Source organism: Streptopelia decaocto (genome assembly GCF_964273445.1).
Source record: "Streptopelia decaocto genome assembly, chromosome: 2".
In the NCBI taxonomy this organism is placed as follows: Eukaryota; Metazoa; Chordata; class Aves; order Columbiformes; family Columbidae; genus Streptopelia; species Streptopelia decaocto.
The window spans coordinates 129117763-129132736 of record NC_138655.1 but is presented as its reverse complement, the minus strand read 5'-3'; the positions used below and the strand labels follow the sequence as shown (position 1 = coordinate 129132736).

The following is a 14974-nucleotide window of genomic DNA, read 5'->3' as shown; positions in this document are numbered from 1 at the left end:
TTAATAAAGACAATATCACATAGATGGGAGAACCATCAGACATCTTAAAAGGAAATTGTCACCAGACAGTCACAACTGAATGGGGACATCAGCAGTGAATTTCTGCAGGGTATTGTAAAGATGAGAACACTACATGATGTCAACAGCTTTTGAGTGCTTATGATGAAACAACTGGTAGTGTGGTAAGACAGGGACAGCACAGTGCTGCAAACAAAAGTATGCTTTAACACCTGGAGAATGAGGAAGGGGAAGATGCATCTTGAGAGCAGGTGATTCTGATAGGAACGAGGCAGGGACTCACATTTCCTGAGCAAACACTGGCCCGCAGGAGGAAGCTGCAGCAAACAGCCTTAATGAGATGTTAAACCAGCAGACTAATGACCTCTGATCTCCACTGCCAGGTTTATTTTTATCCAAGACTGCTTAAAATTAAATGTATAAACAACCTGGAAAGAACACACCTTCTCCCTTGTTCCAAGGTATGTGTTTTGAACACTATGCTATAGTTAGCTCCTCTTTGCTAATTTTCTCTCTGGATCTCCTCTTGCGTAATGACAGCTCCAACAGAGGCAGAGTACATCTCCCCAGCACACATGCTCAGTTTGGTGGTTAATGCAGCTGTCCAGAAATTCAGGGATGTGAATCTGTATCCTGTCACCGAAGCCAACATGTCATCCACATCTCTCACCTCCTGTGAGACCTCTAACCAGAAAATTATTCAAAAGGTGAACATTACATTTTATGTATTTCAGATCAAAAGAACGATCCTGGAAAAAAAACATGCAAGTACTTACAGGCAAGCTCTGAACTGTGAGCAGATGGTGAGAACTACCTGGTGTCCTGACTCAGCCATCGCAGCTCTGGAAAGGATTTCACACCCTTCCCCAGGGTTAATGTTTCCTACTGCTACCTCTGGGCTGCTCCCCTCCCAGAATAACCTGGTTTTCAGGATGTCAGTTTGGAACAGTTGAACCCATCTTATACGCAGTGACACAGAGACTTCTGTTGTCTTTGGCCCTGGAAGTGTTTTATTATGTATTTTAGATAAAGGCAAAATGACAAGGATTGCTACAGAGGTAAATGCATGCGCTTTAATGGCCTTGAGAGACTACAATATCTAGAATAGTTCTTAACTATTTCCTATTTTATTTCTGTTCTCCCCCAAAGTGAAGCATAATGTATCACATTTGTTTTGGATCACAGATGCTCTATTTTATACCAAAAAAAGGAAAAGTATTCTATAATCCCACAAAAGGCTAGATCTATCAAAATGAGCATATTTTTAATTGAAGCCATTATCTACAATTGCCCAGACAGCTACAAATAGAACTTACCCAAATTTAGCTGTTTATAGAGGAATTACACTTGAATTGTTAGATTCCAAATAAGAGCTTCTGTATCACTAAATTTCACTGGAATTAATAAATAAGAAGTTACATAATTTTAAAAGTATCCTATCTGTTTCATTTTGGTTTTGAAAAGTCATACTATGAAAAGCCATACTTTTGAATTTTCCTTTTTCGCAGTAATTTTTGCCATTTATAATCGTTATGCATTTGCATAACTACATGTGAAAATATTGCAAGATCAGTTTGAAAGGCATGCCTGAACAAATCTGTAGACTTGTAGCCAGGTACCATTTTTATAGGATGGTGCAATGTTTGGCAATGGTGCATTGATTCCCTAATTTGGAACTGTAAAGGAACTACTGAAATACCAAATGTCTGGACTGATATCACTATCAGAAAGAAAAACACTACACTTGCTACTTCATATAACAAGAGGCAAACCTCACTCCTCCTACTCTATACACCTAGAAATCAAAGAATTAAGGCTTGATTTCACAACCAGTCTGGATGCCTCAGTCCTACCCTCCAAAAAACTCACACAAGTATTTCCATTAATACTCATCTCAACAAGTGATAATGTAACCTTCTTCCATTTCAATATTCTTGCTTTGCTGATCCACTAGTAGAAATACTTTTGTTCAGCAGTAAATGGCTACAGCAAATGTAAGCCCGTGCTGTCTAGGGATGCAGAGAGAAAAATGAAATTTCAAAGGTCAGAAAGGTTGTTTCTCTTAAATGTAAACAAGGATGCATCCCCAGTCTAGAATTAAGAGTTCAGTTTTCTCCATCTTCAGTGGTATGTATGAGCTGCACTTGTCTTTGCACTAAGGCCTCTGAGGTACAGACAGAACAAGGCAAGCTAAATTGTGTCCTCTACTTACTTGGGACAAAAGGTCACTCTGCTTCCTCCTGAAGAAGTTTTTCTGATGATGTTAACTTACTTTTGTAAATTGTTGCCTGTGCAGAATTAAATGCCACTTTACTGCAAAATCCTCTTCTTTACAGTCCATTTCTTCTCCAGCTCAACTGGGGAAGAATAGCAGCTTGGAGATCACAAAGTCTTTTTTTCACCTCATAAAGGTGCTGACAGAACAGAGAATGTCACGGCTGCCTCCATGTAATCCACTGTAATCACTTCAGCAGACTGCAGAGCTGGGTAAGGTCGCATTCTTTATCTATAACAGCTCTATCAGGATTTTGACACAGTGAAAAGGAAGTTCTGCATAGCCAAAAAGGCGCTATGATGAACATCACTTGTGAGAACTGGAACAGAAACATACTACAATTTGAAAGTATCTCTTAACAAACTTCTAGTAGAGAAGCTGCTGTTGGTTAAGTCTGCCTTCCTATTAGCAAGGAATGCTGCTTGCACATTTAGTTTGATTAATAAAAAAAATCACAACACATATGGTATCAACCACTGTGACAACTTGTTAGTAATCTTAATTCTTGTCACTCATTAATTCTGAGTGACAGCCCTTCACAACTCAGTGATTAAGTACGCTATTGTACTCAACATGACTTCAGCTCAGCCAATCCTACAGCATAGCTACAGCTTTCCAAGCTACATTGAGTTTTCTCCCATCCCACTTAGGAAACACAGCAAGAGCGCTGTTAAAGAGCTTAGCTTTGCTAGTTCTAATCCAAAATACTTGCTAACTTTGCCACACTTCTAAGTACTTCTCACACCAACTCCACTAGCATTTATTTCCTTTCACGCTGAGCTTTTTGCTTGTTTCTTAATGATGTAAAGCTTGATTCCTAATTTTTCTCTACATTCACACTGTTTTTCACTTAATTTTAAACACGTACAGCAAACAAGACGTTTAATTTTTTTAATTTACAGTATTGATTGCTCTGAGTTATGCCTTACTGTTGGTACACAGTAAATACATTCATCTGAACAATTCATGTAGTAAGAAAAAAATGCAGATAAAACATTAAAAACACTGTTTCACACTGTGCGTAACAGAACCTTCAGAAGTAATGACATTGGCTACAGCCAGGCACAGAGGAAGACTGTTTCCTTTCAGCATTTGTTCCTGTACCCCTTCATCTGAAATTGCCCATAACAGTAGATTTTAGGTGAATGCTTCTGCTGAATTAAGAACATTTAATAACTCTCAGCTTAGTCTTTAGCATGTGTATTTCCAGAACAGGATGTTCTCTTCTATCCATTACACTTAGAATGGCTTTTTTTTTTTTTTTTTGAAAGATTTACTGAGCAAAGGGTTTCAATAATATTTCAGAACTGAAGATGTTTCTGAAGGGGAATTATAGTCTACTGGCGCATGCAACTCTCAGTCTGGATAAATCAGGTAACATGCTTCCCTTAGAAAAGTGGCTGGGCACAACCACCATTTCACAAATGGTTTAAGTCAGATGAAATGCATTCTTTTTGCAAGCTTTAGACAGATTAATATATACCACAACACTTAGCACTGATTAAACTTCAAAAAATATCATCTGTTTTTTTAGTAAAATTTTTAAAGTAGTGTGACAGAAGATATACAGTGGAAGATGCCAAAAAACACTCTGCTTTTTAATCTGAAAGAGCTAGGGTGTCAAAGCTATTACGCTGTTGACAATTGCTCATTTGATCATTTTTATATATATATATATATATTTTTTAAACAATGAAGAGGCAGGAAATGTTTATTTTTTTTTTTAATTTTATCAAGAATGACTGAACATCATAGTCACTTAAATCAACCCAATTACATAGTTTCCATTAAGTTAGTGGCTGCCAAACAAGTGTGTACTCCAGTGACCCACCATGGGCAAAGTTATCTGGCGGGTGAAACAGATTTTAAGGTTAGATACAGTACATGTAAAAATAGAAAGTTTAAAAACCAATCTCATGACAGACATTTCCATTGCCATCTCATTTGTGAAATAAATAAGGCAGCAGATAACTTTTACTTTGCAGTGGCCTGTTTGAGGTATGCTATTAAGTCTGCTCTCTCAGCCTTCTTCTTAATACCCGCAAAAATCATCTTTGTTCCTGGGATATACTTCTTTGGATTTTCCAAATACTCCATCAGGGTATCCTCACCCCAAGTGATACCTAGAGAGAAGAAAAAAAAAGATAGTTTGTGACTTTAAAGTAACAAGCACACTTATATTCTTGTCCTCCATATTATTTTGATTTTCAGCAGGTTTCAGTACTTCTAGAACTATCACCAACAACTGATTATTTTATGTCTCTAGTAACTCAGAACAGCTTTAAATTTACCTTTATTCTTATTAGCATCCGTGTAAGAGAAGCCCTCAGCTTGTCCCGTCTTGCGTCCAAATAGGCCATGCAGGTTAGGTCCAGTCTTGTGCTTGCCTCCCTTTTCAACTGTATGGCACTGGGAACATTTCTGGACAAAGATCTTCTTCCCCTTCTCAATATCTCCCATTTTCAGCACTAGACCAAGAATACACACAGAGGTCAGCATGGCAATTTCAAGGTCACCTAGTCCTGTTGATTTACAAAACCGCATATATGGCCTATCAGTAATTCTCCAGCATGCTTTCTATCCACAAGCGATAGCTCCTGGGTTTAAAGTTTAGCATAAAATCCTTAGGCTACATTAAAAGGTATCAAGGTGATAAACATGCTTGAAGAGCAGGAAAAACCTTCCCTCAGCCAAAGTAATTGCCCTGCAGTGTTTAAACAGTACAGAGATAATTTTCGAAGGGTAAATTGAACACGACTTCCATATACAGCTTATGTTACTATAATAGTAAAGTTTCCTACTCACGAACACCCCTGTGTCAAGGGACAGGCCTTCTTGCACGTGTTTCGTTATCAGCAGGAAAATCACCCCCGCACACACCGCAGGCGGGCGGCACCGGGCTGCCCTGCTCTCCTCCTGCCCCGGCCGGGACGCGTCCCCAGCACCCGCCGGCAGCAACGCGATTTGCGGGCGGTTTGGGGAGAGCACCTAAGGGCAGCCGCACCGCCCGGCTGCGGCTCTAGGCCCGCGGGGCCTGACCTTGGGGCGACCAGCCGCTCCCGCCGCGGGGGACCTTGCCGGCAAGCGGCGCCACCGCGGCACGGTCCCAGAGCGGCGGCTCAGCCCGACCGCCAGCGGTCACCGGCAGAGCCCGGGCAGGCTGGGTACCCCCGCCCCGGCCCCTCCAGGCCCCCCGGCCGCAGCCACCCGAAGTGGTGCCACCAGGCCCCGCCGTGACCTTCCGCCGCGCCCCGGCCGCCTCCTTAGGCCGCGGCCTCGGGCTCCCCCGCCCCAGCCCACGGAGGTGCGAAACACGCTGTAAGAACGGACACCAGCACCGCCCGCCTCACACCCCCGTCCCTCACCGCCTCCCGCCCGGCCTGCCTCACCGACCCCTCCAGGATAACGGCCCGCCGGGCCACGGCCTCAGGCCCAGGCCGAGTCGGGCCCGGGGCCCCGCGGCTGCCCCACCATTTGCTGCCCGCACCTGCCTGGCCGGCCGCCCCACTGACACTGCGCCCACGGCGGTGACCGCAACCCCGATGACTCCCGGACCCACCGGCGTCTGAGCCCAAGGACACGCTGTACTCCGCCCTATGTAAGCCGGTGTTGACGCAACCAACCCACGCCGGTACTCGGCCCGCCTCTCCCGGCGCGACAACCAATCAACTGACGCCAGCTGGACGTCTGATTGGCTTCGGCGCCTGTCCATCAAGCCAAACGTCACGGCGCTGCGGGCTAGCAGGGTAGGTTGCGGTTGGCGGGAGCCAGGTTTTTTCCCCCTCCTCCTCCCCGCGGAATGGCGTCAGACGTAACTCGGCTACGTACAGACCAACGGGGCCCCCGCGCGGGAGCGGGCTCCGGGCGCATGCGCACAGCGGAAGACGAAGCAAGGGTCGCGCGGGCGGGCGGGCGCGTGGCGGCGCGGTGGGCGGGGCCTGGGCCGCGTGGCCCCCGCCCCTTGCCCGCGGGGGCTTCTGGCACCTTCCTGGGGCGAGGGAAGGAGCCGGGGGCGGCTGCTCGCCGCTGAGCGTGCGCTTGGATTCTAAAAACGGTCAGAAAGAGCCGAGAGAACAGAGAGGTGGAGGCGTCCCAAGCAGCGAACCCCTCGGGCTGGAGGAGGGCCGGCCCGTGGAGCTGAGGGGGAGCAGCTGGATCCTGCATGTGCTGGGGGATGCTGAAACCCTACGGGTGTGTCAAAGATGAGGGTGTTACCAAAGGGATCGCCACGGGAAGAGAAGAAGGTGGCCCAGATGTCTCCTCAGGAGGCTGGGCAGCATTGTGGTGCTTGAAGAAGATGTGTTGAAATCCATACATTGTGGACTTCTTAGAGTTTAAATAATGAATTTCAGACATGACCGCCATCTCAGTCTCCTTGGTGAGGACAAGGAAGGGCTCTTAGCTGCATGTAGTAATGTCCTGTGATCAAAAGGCAGTGATCACAAGAAGTGAACTGTTTGCCTTAACTATAGGCATTAAAACTAAGGATTTCCCTGTCTGGCATTTCTGTGCCATGCTGGAGCTGGTCTAAGTGTGTTCCTGTAATGGCCTTGCAGAGCAGTGCTCATGGGAAGTGCCAGCACGAAGCAAGAGGTAATGAGGACATGGTAAAAATACATCAGGGGTTCCTCTAATGGTGGAGTTTTGCAGACAATTCATAAAAATATTCAGCAAATTATTACTTCCTTGTTTGGAGAGAGTCCATTGTACATGTACGACAATATAACTAACTTGCTTATGATATACAGCTAAATTGATATACTTGCGAGTGCGGTAATATATGTGCAATGGAACCACTTTAAATTGGCATCTTAACTTCTGCTGTTGCCCAACTCAAATCATGTCAGGCACCCAGAATTATGAGGTTAACTGGAAAGATACTACTTTAAAAGCTAAAGATGTTATCTGTTTGGGTTTTTTTATTATTATTTATTTTTATTTTACCATGATTGTAAGGACTATGATTTTATTTAGTAAGACTTCTGTGTCTTATATGATTCCAGCAATCAGATGTATGTAACTTAATGTCACAAATCTTGTGATAAGATGCCTAGTCTCTCTTTAAAAGAGGAAGGAGCTGAAAGTACCTTTTAAGCTGCTTTAAGAAATTACTGTAGTGTAAATACTTAAGCTTCTTTAAGCACTTGGTGTGGCATCCATTCAAAGGTTTTCCCTTCACAGAATGCAGATTCACACACCTGCAGGTCTTAATTTCTGTTGGATTTTGCCTTCTAGATTTGTATGCTCTGTACTGAGCATTGCATGTTGAGCTTCACAGTTAACCCTTCTGATGCACATGGAGGGTCACTGTAGCAATGTTAATTGTTCTTCAGAAAGATGTTTTTGAAAACTGCGCCTTAATTCAAGATGAATTAATTGTTTTTTGTTAAACTTCTGAAACAAGGAAATTACGCTCTCAGGGAAAGTACCAAACCTGTGAGGTTTTCAGCACTGAAGATTAGTATACTAAAAATTAGTGTGTGAAATGAACTGTTGTCTTCTCTGCCTGACACCTGAGCATGCAGATGTCTGCTGCGTGACTGCCAGTAGTCATGGTGTAACACCCTTTCACTAAGGTGTAAATGATACAGAGTATTTGTGGGTTGGCACACTATATTGTTAGTGGAAACAGAGATTCTGCCTCATGTAAGCATATATGAATATGTGTTTTCACTGCTAAGAAGAGGTACCTAGAGTGGAGAGGACTTGACTTACTTGTTTAAGCCCATTTGGGTGTTACTAAGTGTGAATCTGGAGCAACACGGTGGTAAGAACTGGACTGTAAGTAAAGTAGAAGGTGCAAGAAGGCAGGTTGTTCAAGGTACCCGGTGTTGTACTTCTTGAAATATTCTGTGGTAGGACAGGCTAATAGTGAAATTTTACCCTTTTCTGCTAAACATAGCATCTGTTGCATATCTTTGTGTGAATCCCACACGTGTTGTCCAGTTTCTTCGGGAGGACAGAATATGTTGTGGGACTTCCAGAGCCAATGGTGGAGACAAATGAGGGCTCTTCTGGCTTTGTGGGTTTGAATTGCTGGAGTAAACTAAAATGGCTCAGGGCACATTTTCAATGTATTATTACTTTACTGCATGGATTAACATTCATTAGACTGACAGCCTTGGTGTGGTTTGCCTAGAAGGTTCATATTTTAGTCTTTCAGTTATTCACTGTAGTTACACCTGAAATACTTTAGTCTTTTTATTACCTCAGACCATTACACACTGAAAGAATAGTTATTTTGCAATCAGAATTATTGCTATGTAATTGTATCCTGAAGGCAGGAAAAATGAACCAGATGTGTGAAGTGCAATACTAAAGGAAGCACGGCAGAAGAACCAGCCAGTTCTCTTCAGGACGTACGATGCAGATTAAAGAAGCAAGCTTGCCCTGTGGGCTGAGACTGGAACTCAGGAGAATGTGTTTTGTTTTTCTCAGTTCTGTAATAAACTTCTTGTTTGGCCTTTGACAAATAGCTTGCAACCCGTTTATTGTGTTGAAATCATCATGGACTAGGTCCTTGAGTACCTTGGCCTCTCCATCCTCTTACTGTGGGGAAGTAGCCCAGGCCTGAGCTGCTGCTGGTTACCAGCTGTGCCAGCAGTGGTGAGTCTGTGATTTGTGCTGCAGTCACGGTGGTGTCAGCTGGTTTTAAGAAAGAGCTTGAGTTATGACCTGAGTCATAAATCTTACCTCACCACAAACCAGTGCTGACTAACTTGCACTGTTATGATTTCTGAACTGCACTGAAGTTGTTCACAAGACCTGCCTTTTTTTTTTTTTCTCTCTCTCTCATTTCCCCCTTGAAATTATTCAGGAGAAAGGTGTATCTCTCCATAGGTTTTTCAAAACCTGGTTTATCAACATGAAGGACTAATTCTGGGCTGGGCTTGAAAAATTCTTGGTACTAGGATTCTGCAGAGCAAAATATTCTGCAGTGGCAAACATATGCTTTGAGGGTTACTTTTCAACACTGCTATGCTGTGAGTCCTGTCATGTAGAATATACTGAGGGCTTATGTTTATTATGTCTTCTACAGGGCATTTGGGTAGAAGCAGTTGCTGCATGTCACTACATATTAAACTTTTTCTAAAGACAAGGCTGAACTTGTGAATAGCATATACTTTTGTGTAACATTTTTAGCAAACAAGTCTTGGCTTTATTTTAAGCTCTCCTAATAGTAGTTTCCTGTGGCTGTGTATTTATGCTTTGTGCAGTTGTCTCAGACATTTGTGATTTTTTTTTTTAAATGGTGTTATGTTGACCATCTGGATTGCATTCAATGCACATTTTACATTAGTAGAAAGATAAAAGCTATTGTCACATTAAAAAGAACTGCTGCTATATTGTCACGTGACTGTGTTACAAAGATGAAATATTTGGGAGTGGGACATAGAAATATTTTCTGCACTGCTGGGTGCAGAGTGGCAGTTGACGGATTTGATCTTAGCAGATGAAGGCAGAGTTTAGAGTTCTTTCTGTATCTGCTTCCCAGTCCTTCCCAGGGTGCACCTCATCTCCTCAGGGCTCCCCAGACTTCTGAACTCACATCAACTCCCCAGGTCTCTACTGGGATCCTCAGGACTCCACAGTCCTCCCCAGGGGTTGCTTCGCTATCATCAACAAGTACCACAAATCCTCAGGAGGTGCTAAAACAGAAGTATCCACTGAACTATATTCTAGAACCTCCCCCTAGCTCAGAACCCAACCCCACTCCAGAACGATGTGCTGACCTGGAACCTGCACTAGAACCCCCCAAAATAATATTCCTTTTATTTATTTATTCTGTAACGTTTTAATCATTACTTTACTACTAAGTGAACTGGCTAGCGCACATGATTTTTTTAAAATTATGAACTAGGATTTTTCTGTACAGGTATCACTTCTGATTAGTGCTCCAGTATTTATATTCTGCTATTTTTAATTTTATTATGTAAATTGGGGGTAATTACTGTCTGCAGAGTTTTAAGTAATAGGATAGATTATAGGCATTATTTACTCCAAGGACTTTTCTAGTTACTCTTATTTAAGATTTTATTCAAAATCTTTTACAGTAAATAAGTAGTTAAAATAATAAAAACCAAGGACCTTGGAATTTCCAGGAAAAAACACCAGAGCACCTCGACATGACCAGAGATTGTAGACTGTTGACTGCCGACAACCTGTCCAACAAGTCCTGTGATGCTGCTGAGGTGACGCAATGGAACCGACCACAAGCTGTGGGGAGGACAGACTCATTCCAGCAGGTACAATCTCTAACGCTGAAACACCGGGCAGCAGGTCTTTATTTTGAAGGAGGAACACGTACACCCATGGCACAAAGAATTGGACTCTACATGAGACGCAGGGCTGTCCTGAGCAGCTGCACAGAAGCATTTTCTCTGTGTTTTGGAGTTCTGGTGGAAAAAGAGGGAGCTCTGCACGTTGCAGCGGACCCTCAGCTTCCTAACCTGCACATGAGAATAACACCTCACCCATCAGATGACACCAGAAACTAGGGAGGCTCTGAAACACTAGCAAAAAAAAAACCACAACAACAACTAGGAAAGGAATGAAAAACTGCGGGGGGGCGGGGGGAGAGGAAAAACTAGGGGGAAAAAGAAGAATTTTTTAAAAGGGGGAAAAAAGAGTAACAAAAAGAAAGAAAGAAAAAAAAAAAGCCCCTGAAAAACTAGGAAGGCCCTCACAAGAATTTACAATCCCATGCACAAAGCAGTTACACTCACCTGCTTCACATTCCCCCGGTGTCCCCCTCCTCTACTTCCCTCATGGACACCACCACGTCTACTGGGGGGCCTCGGTGCCCCTTTAGCCCGTCCCCACCTGCCTCGGTATCCGTTCCTCTCCCTTCCCACCATGCCCCGTGACCCTGAAACTTGGCTCCACCTAGCTTTGGTTCTGCCTGGTGTCATTTCAAATCATTCCCTCGGCGTCCACTCTTTTATTTTCTCCCCCACTCCCGTGGCCCTGAACTTTAGTTCCGCCCGGTGTCAAATCGAATCCCTTCCCCTGGTGTCGCCTCTTTTATTATCCTCCCTTCCCTCCCCCCGCACCCCCCCAACCCGTCCCGTCTCCGTGACCCTGAACTTTGGTTCCACACAACTTTGGTTTTACCTTGTGTCACATCAATTCCCTTTCCCTCAGTGCCCCTCTTTTATCTTCCCCCCACCCCCATGATGCTGAACTCCAGTACCACCAAATTGGTTCCCCTCTACCGATGCCTGAGTCCCTCCTGGATGCCTGGGTCCCCCCCACAGTGGTACCTGTAAGTGCACTTGATCAGTGCATTGGTCTTGAAGTTGTCTCTGTCCTCTCCAGGGGGACTGATGAGCTGCTCAGGCACCTGCTGCAGGCCTCAGTGTGGCCCCAGGCTGCCCCCATGTCCCGGATGGTGCTGAACAAATTAACCATTCCACAGGTCTGCTTTCCATTCAGAAATACCACCTAGAGTCCAACTACAGCCTGCCACTCAAAAAATTAGACCAAACAGGGGTTCAGAGTTGCTCTTTGTCTACTTAAAACACACACAGATGTCCAGCTGAGAACACGGACTCACTGCCTCGCTCTGCTATGTTGAGACACTGGACTGCCCTGCTTGAGCATTTGCTGTAGCATCTGCCTGTAGACTGACAGATGTCTGGTTATCTGTCAACTCACAAAGAGTATAATGAGGCCATGGACCTCCGTGTAAGATGGCCAGCAGTGTGGGGTACAGTTTCTCTGTAATCAGTTCATGGTTTGAAGCAAAGGAACTCAACAGGGGCATCTCGTTTGCATGAGTATAGAGGAGCAGTGAGTACAAAACATAAGTGCTTGGTCAGGCAATTTGCAATGAAGTGTGGAACAGCAATTTGACTTCCAAATACAAGAGTTGTCCTAGGACAGGACTGCTACAACTTCTGTTTTATTATCAGGAAACTCATTCTGAATCATTATAAACCAGTTCACATAGTGAAAGTAGGCTAAAAAGATAGGTGATTCAAGATAGCAAATGGAAAAAAAAGTTTGGATTCAGGTCAGAGTTAATTAACTTCCAAGGATGTTCACATTTGAAAGATTCAGCACCTGGCAATTAGTCAGAAGTTCAGCTTTTCTTAAAAATATAATTTTGTTGGTTTTGGAAAAGAACTTTAACTTTCAGCTCTCAAGAATTGAAAGACAAATAAAAGAGTATCCTTTTATTAATTTCATTATGTTTTTAAAGATAGTCTTACACCATTGTGGAGTTTGCCACAGTTTACTGGAAAGTTTAAAATAATAAAAGTGTAATAAATGTCCTTGAGCATTTTCTGAGAAACTGATTCCATATGACAAGAAAGCATGCTATGAGAACAGTAATTTCTACTGGCCTCAGTTTCTGTTTTTAGATGACAAATAATTGGTGAAAGCTACCATATTCTCAATTATAAATAAATCTTCCGAATGAATCAAACCGGAAGAATTTCAGCCATATCCTGTTTGAATGGGATGACAGTTGCCTACACTGATAATACCTTTGGTCTGTGTATCTGTGGGAGCCAAAGATTACTGTCCTTTCATTTATGTGATCAGTTGGGACATTATCTTCTGAATAATCTGAGCTATAGGGTAAGAAGTAATTCCGCAACAGCTTAAATGAAGATATTGTCAAATTAGTCTCCAAAGCATCAACTTAGCCCAGAGAAAAGCTCCAAATTAAGACTCCTTTTGTAAGCAGATTTGTATGGTTGGGTCTCCCTATGTAGTGATGAAATGCTAATCTAATGTAATCTACTAAAGCCTACACAGTTCTTGTATTTAAGGCATAGCCCAGATAGGAGGAGCTTTCATGAAATAAGAGCACTAGCATGGCCCCATGGTTCAGATGAGTCTTGGAAAACAAACAAACCAACACCCCACGCCCCCCCACTTTGCTCACCTTAGGATTTTCAAAGGAGAAACCATTGATAACGTAAGTAAAAATAAGGCCATAAATTGGCAAACCGAGCTCTGTTCTCCCATAGAAATAAAGCTAGTGTGCTATGGCAGGCTGAAAGTTTTTAAATATATACCCAGTTCTCTGCAGAGCCACGAGGGCTCTGTGTGGCAGCACGAGGAGCTGCTGAGGGTGAAGCCTGAGCAAATCACAAGACAAGGTCTTGATAATTCATAAACCTACAGGCCTACAGTCTTCTTCATAGAGAGCAAATCACTCCTGCAGGTGGCGTCAGCCAGGGGGTGTTTCTGTCAGAGGAGAGGTGGGATTCCTCCCTGCACAGATCTCGTGCCAGTTTTGCTGCCCATTGTGTCAGGTTTTCAAGACTTTTGTAACCAAGTAATTGCCTGGTTGTCCCTATTTTAGAATCAGGTTTTAATATCCAGCTTCATTTTCTTGTTTTTACATCTGTGTTTACAATGAGTAAAGTGTTATATCAGAGAACATAAGTGGTTTAGCACTGTTTCTGACAATGATCAGTGCTGGATGCTTTTGTGGACACTAAAAACTGCCCAGGATCAGCTTATTCTAAAGCATTCAGTCTCAGACCACTGAGAACACTCAATCTAAATGGCTTGCATTGCAGATATGTGCTCTTGTGCTCCTAGGATATGTCTCTAAGCCATTTTTAAAAAAAGTTATATTCATCTCTTTGCCATCTTCATATTCCAAGCATAAAACTAAACCAGTAAATTAGAATATATTTTCTGAGCTTTTGATTTTTTTTTTTAATCTGATGAATGTGACCCAACAAAAAGTTTAGAGCTTTTTCATTCAGGTGCTTACAGATACATGATACAAATGATTGATGAAACTTTTGTGCAGTAAATGTGTTATGTACTCATTGCTAAGTTGTAACTTGTAGTTGTGGTTTGTTTGTGTCTTTATTTGTTTGTGGGTTTTCTTTGTTTGTTTATGTGGGGTTTGTTTGCTTTGTGTGGTTTCTTTTTTGGGTTTTTTTGTTTGTTTGGTTGGTTTTTTTTATGCCCAGAAAGAACAAGTTCAGTTTTCACAAATCTTTCTTGGGGTGTAAACTAATATAGTTTTAAATTATTGTTGCTAGTTTCCAGACTTTTATGCTTTTTGTTACTTATGAAGTGTGCTGAACAAAACTAAATGCAACATACCCAAGGATTTGGAAATAACACAACTGGAAGCATAGTTCTCTTTGAGCCATATGTTCAGTGTATGATCCTGAACTCTGGTGATTTGGTTGAAGGGAGAGGGGAGTATATCTGACCTCTCAAGGGGTCAGCTTAGAAGACGGCAATGAAGAAGCTCTCAATGAAAAATACAATGGCATTTTGCTCCCTCTTCAGGTCCTCTCTGGGAAACAACTGAATATTCCCTTATTTAATTAAGCAGTTAAAAAGCCCCAGTGAATGTCCATGTGCTGTTTCTGCTTGTCTAATCTCCACTTGGTTGCAGCTTCTTAAAAGATTCATTGAACCAGTATTAGCTATGTTCCTGAATTATGGGTAGGAGTAATATTAATCTGTCAGCATACAGAAAATGGCAGTTTAAGCTTATTCCATGCAATCTTTTTGCAAAGACAGTTGCTAATCTATGAGATAGCTTTCCACTGAAGTTTCCTTTGCTGCTTTCTTTTCAAAAGGTTTAAAAAATGATGTAAGGTGTTTAAATATATTGCATTTGGGGAGTTTTTTGTTTGGTTGGTTTTTGTTCACACTTTTTAGGAGTCCTGAACAGCTAAGCACAACACAGCA

The 14974-nt window shown here is 42.9% G+C and overlaps 1 protein-coding gene across 3 annotated transcripts; it reads right to left on the bottom strand.

The window, feature by feature from the left end:
• Window positions 1-3170: 3170 nt before the first annotated feature.
• On the bottom strand, window positions 3171-5952 carry CYCS (cytochrome c, somatic). 3 transcript variants are annotated; one of them, XM_082046400.1, is made up of 3 exons: window positions 5853-5952; window positions 4585-4761; window positions 3171-4416 (listed from the first exon to the last, which is right to left on the bottom strand). In XM_082046400.1, exons 2-3 carry the CDS (start codon window positions 4751-4753, stop codon window positions 4268-4270), a joined length of 318 nt encoding a protein of 105 aa, XP_081902526.1. In that variant the 5' UTR covers window positions 4754-4761; window positions 5853-5952; the 3' UTR covers window positions 3171-4267. The 3 variants fall into 3 exon arrangements, with proteins under 3 accessions (XP_081902526.1, XP_081902524.1, XP_081902525.1); XM_082046398.1 differs by having other exon boundaries at window positions 5781-5936; XM_082046399.1 differs by having other exon boundaries at window positions 5785-5916.
• Window positions 5953-14974: the final 9022 nt, after the last annotated feature.

Excerpts from the sequence above, each read along its gene's own strand:
- CYCS (XM_082046400.1), bottom strand. The coding sequence starts at position 4,753 with ATGGGAGATATTGAGAAGGGGAAGAAGATCTTTGTCCAGAAATGTTCC. Across the intron at positions 4,417-4,584 it reads GGATGCTAATAAGAATAAAG|GTATCACTTGGGGTGAGGAT; the intron begins GTAAATTTAAAG and ends TCTTCTCTCTAG.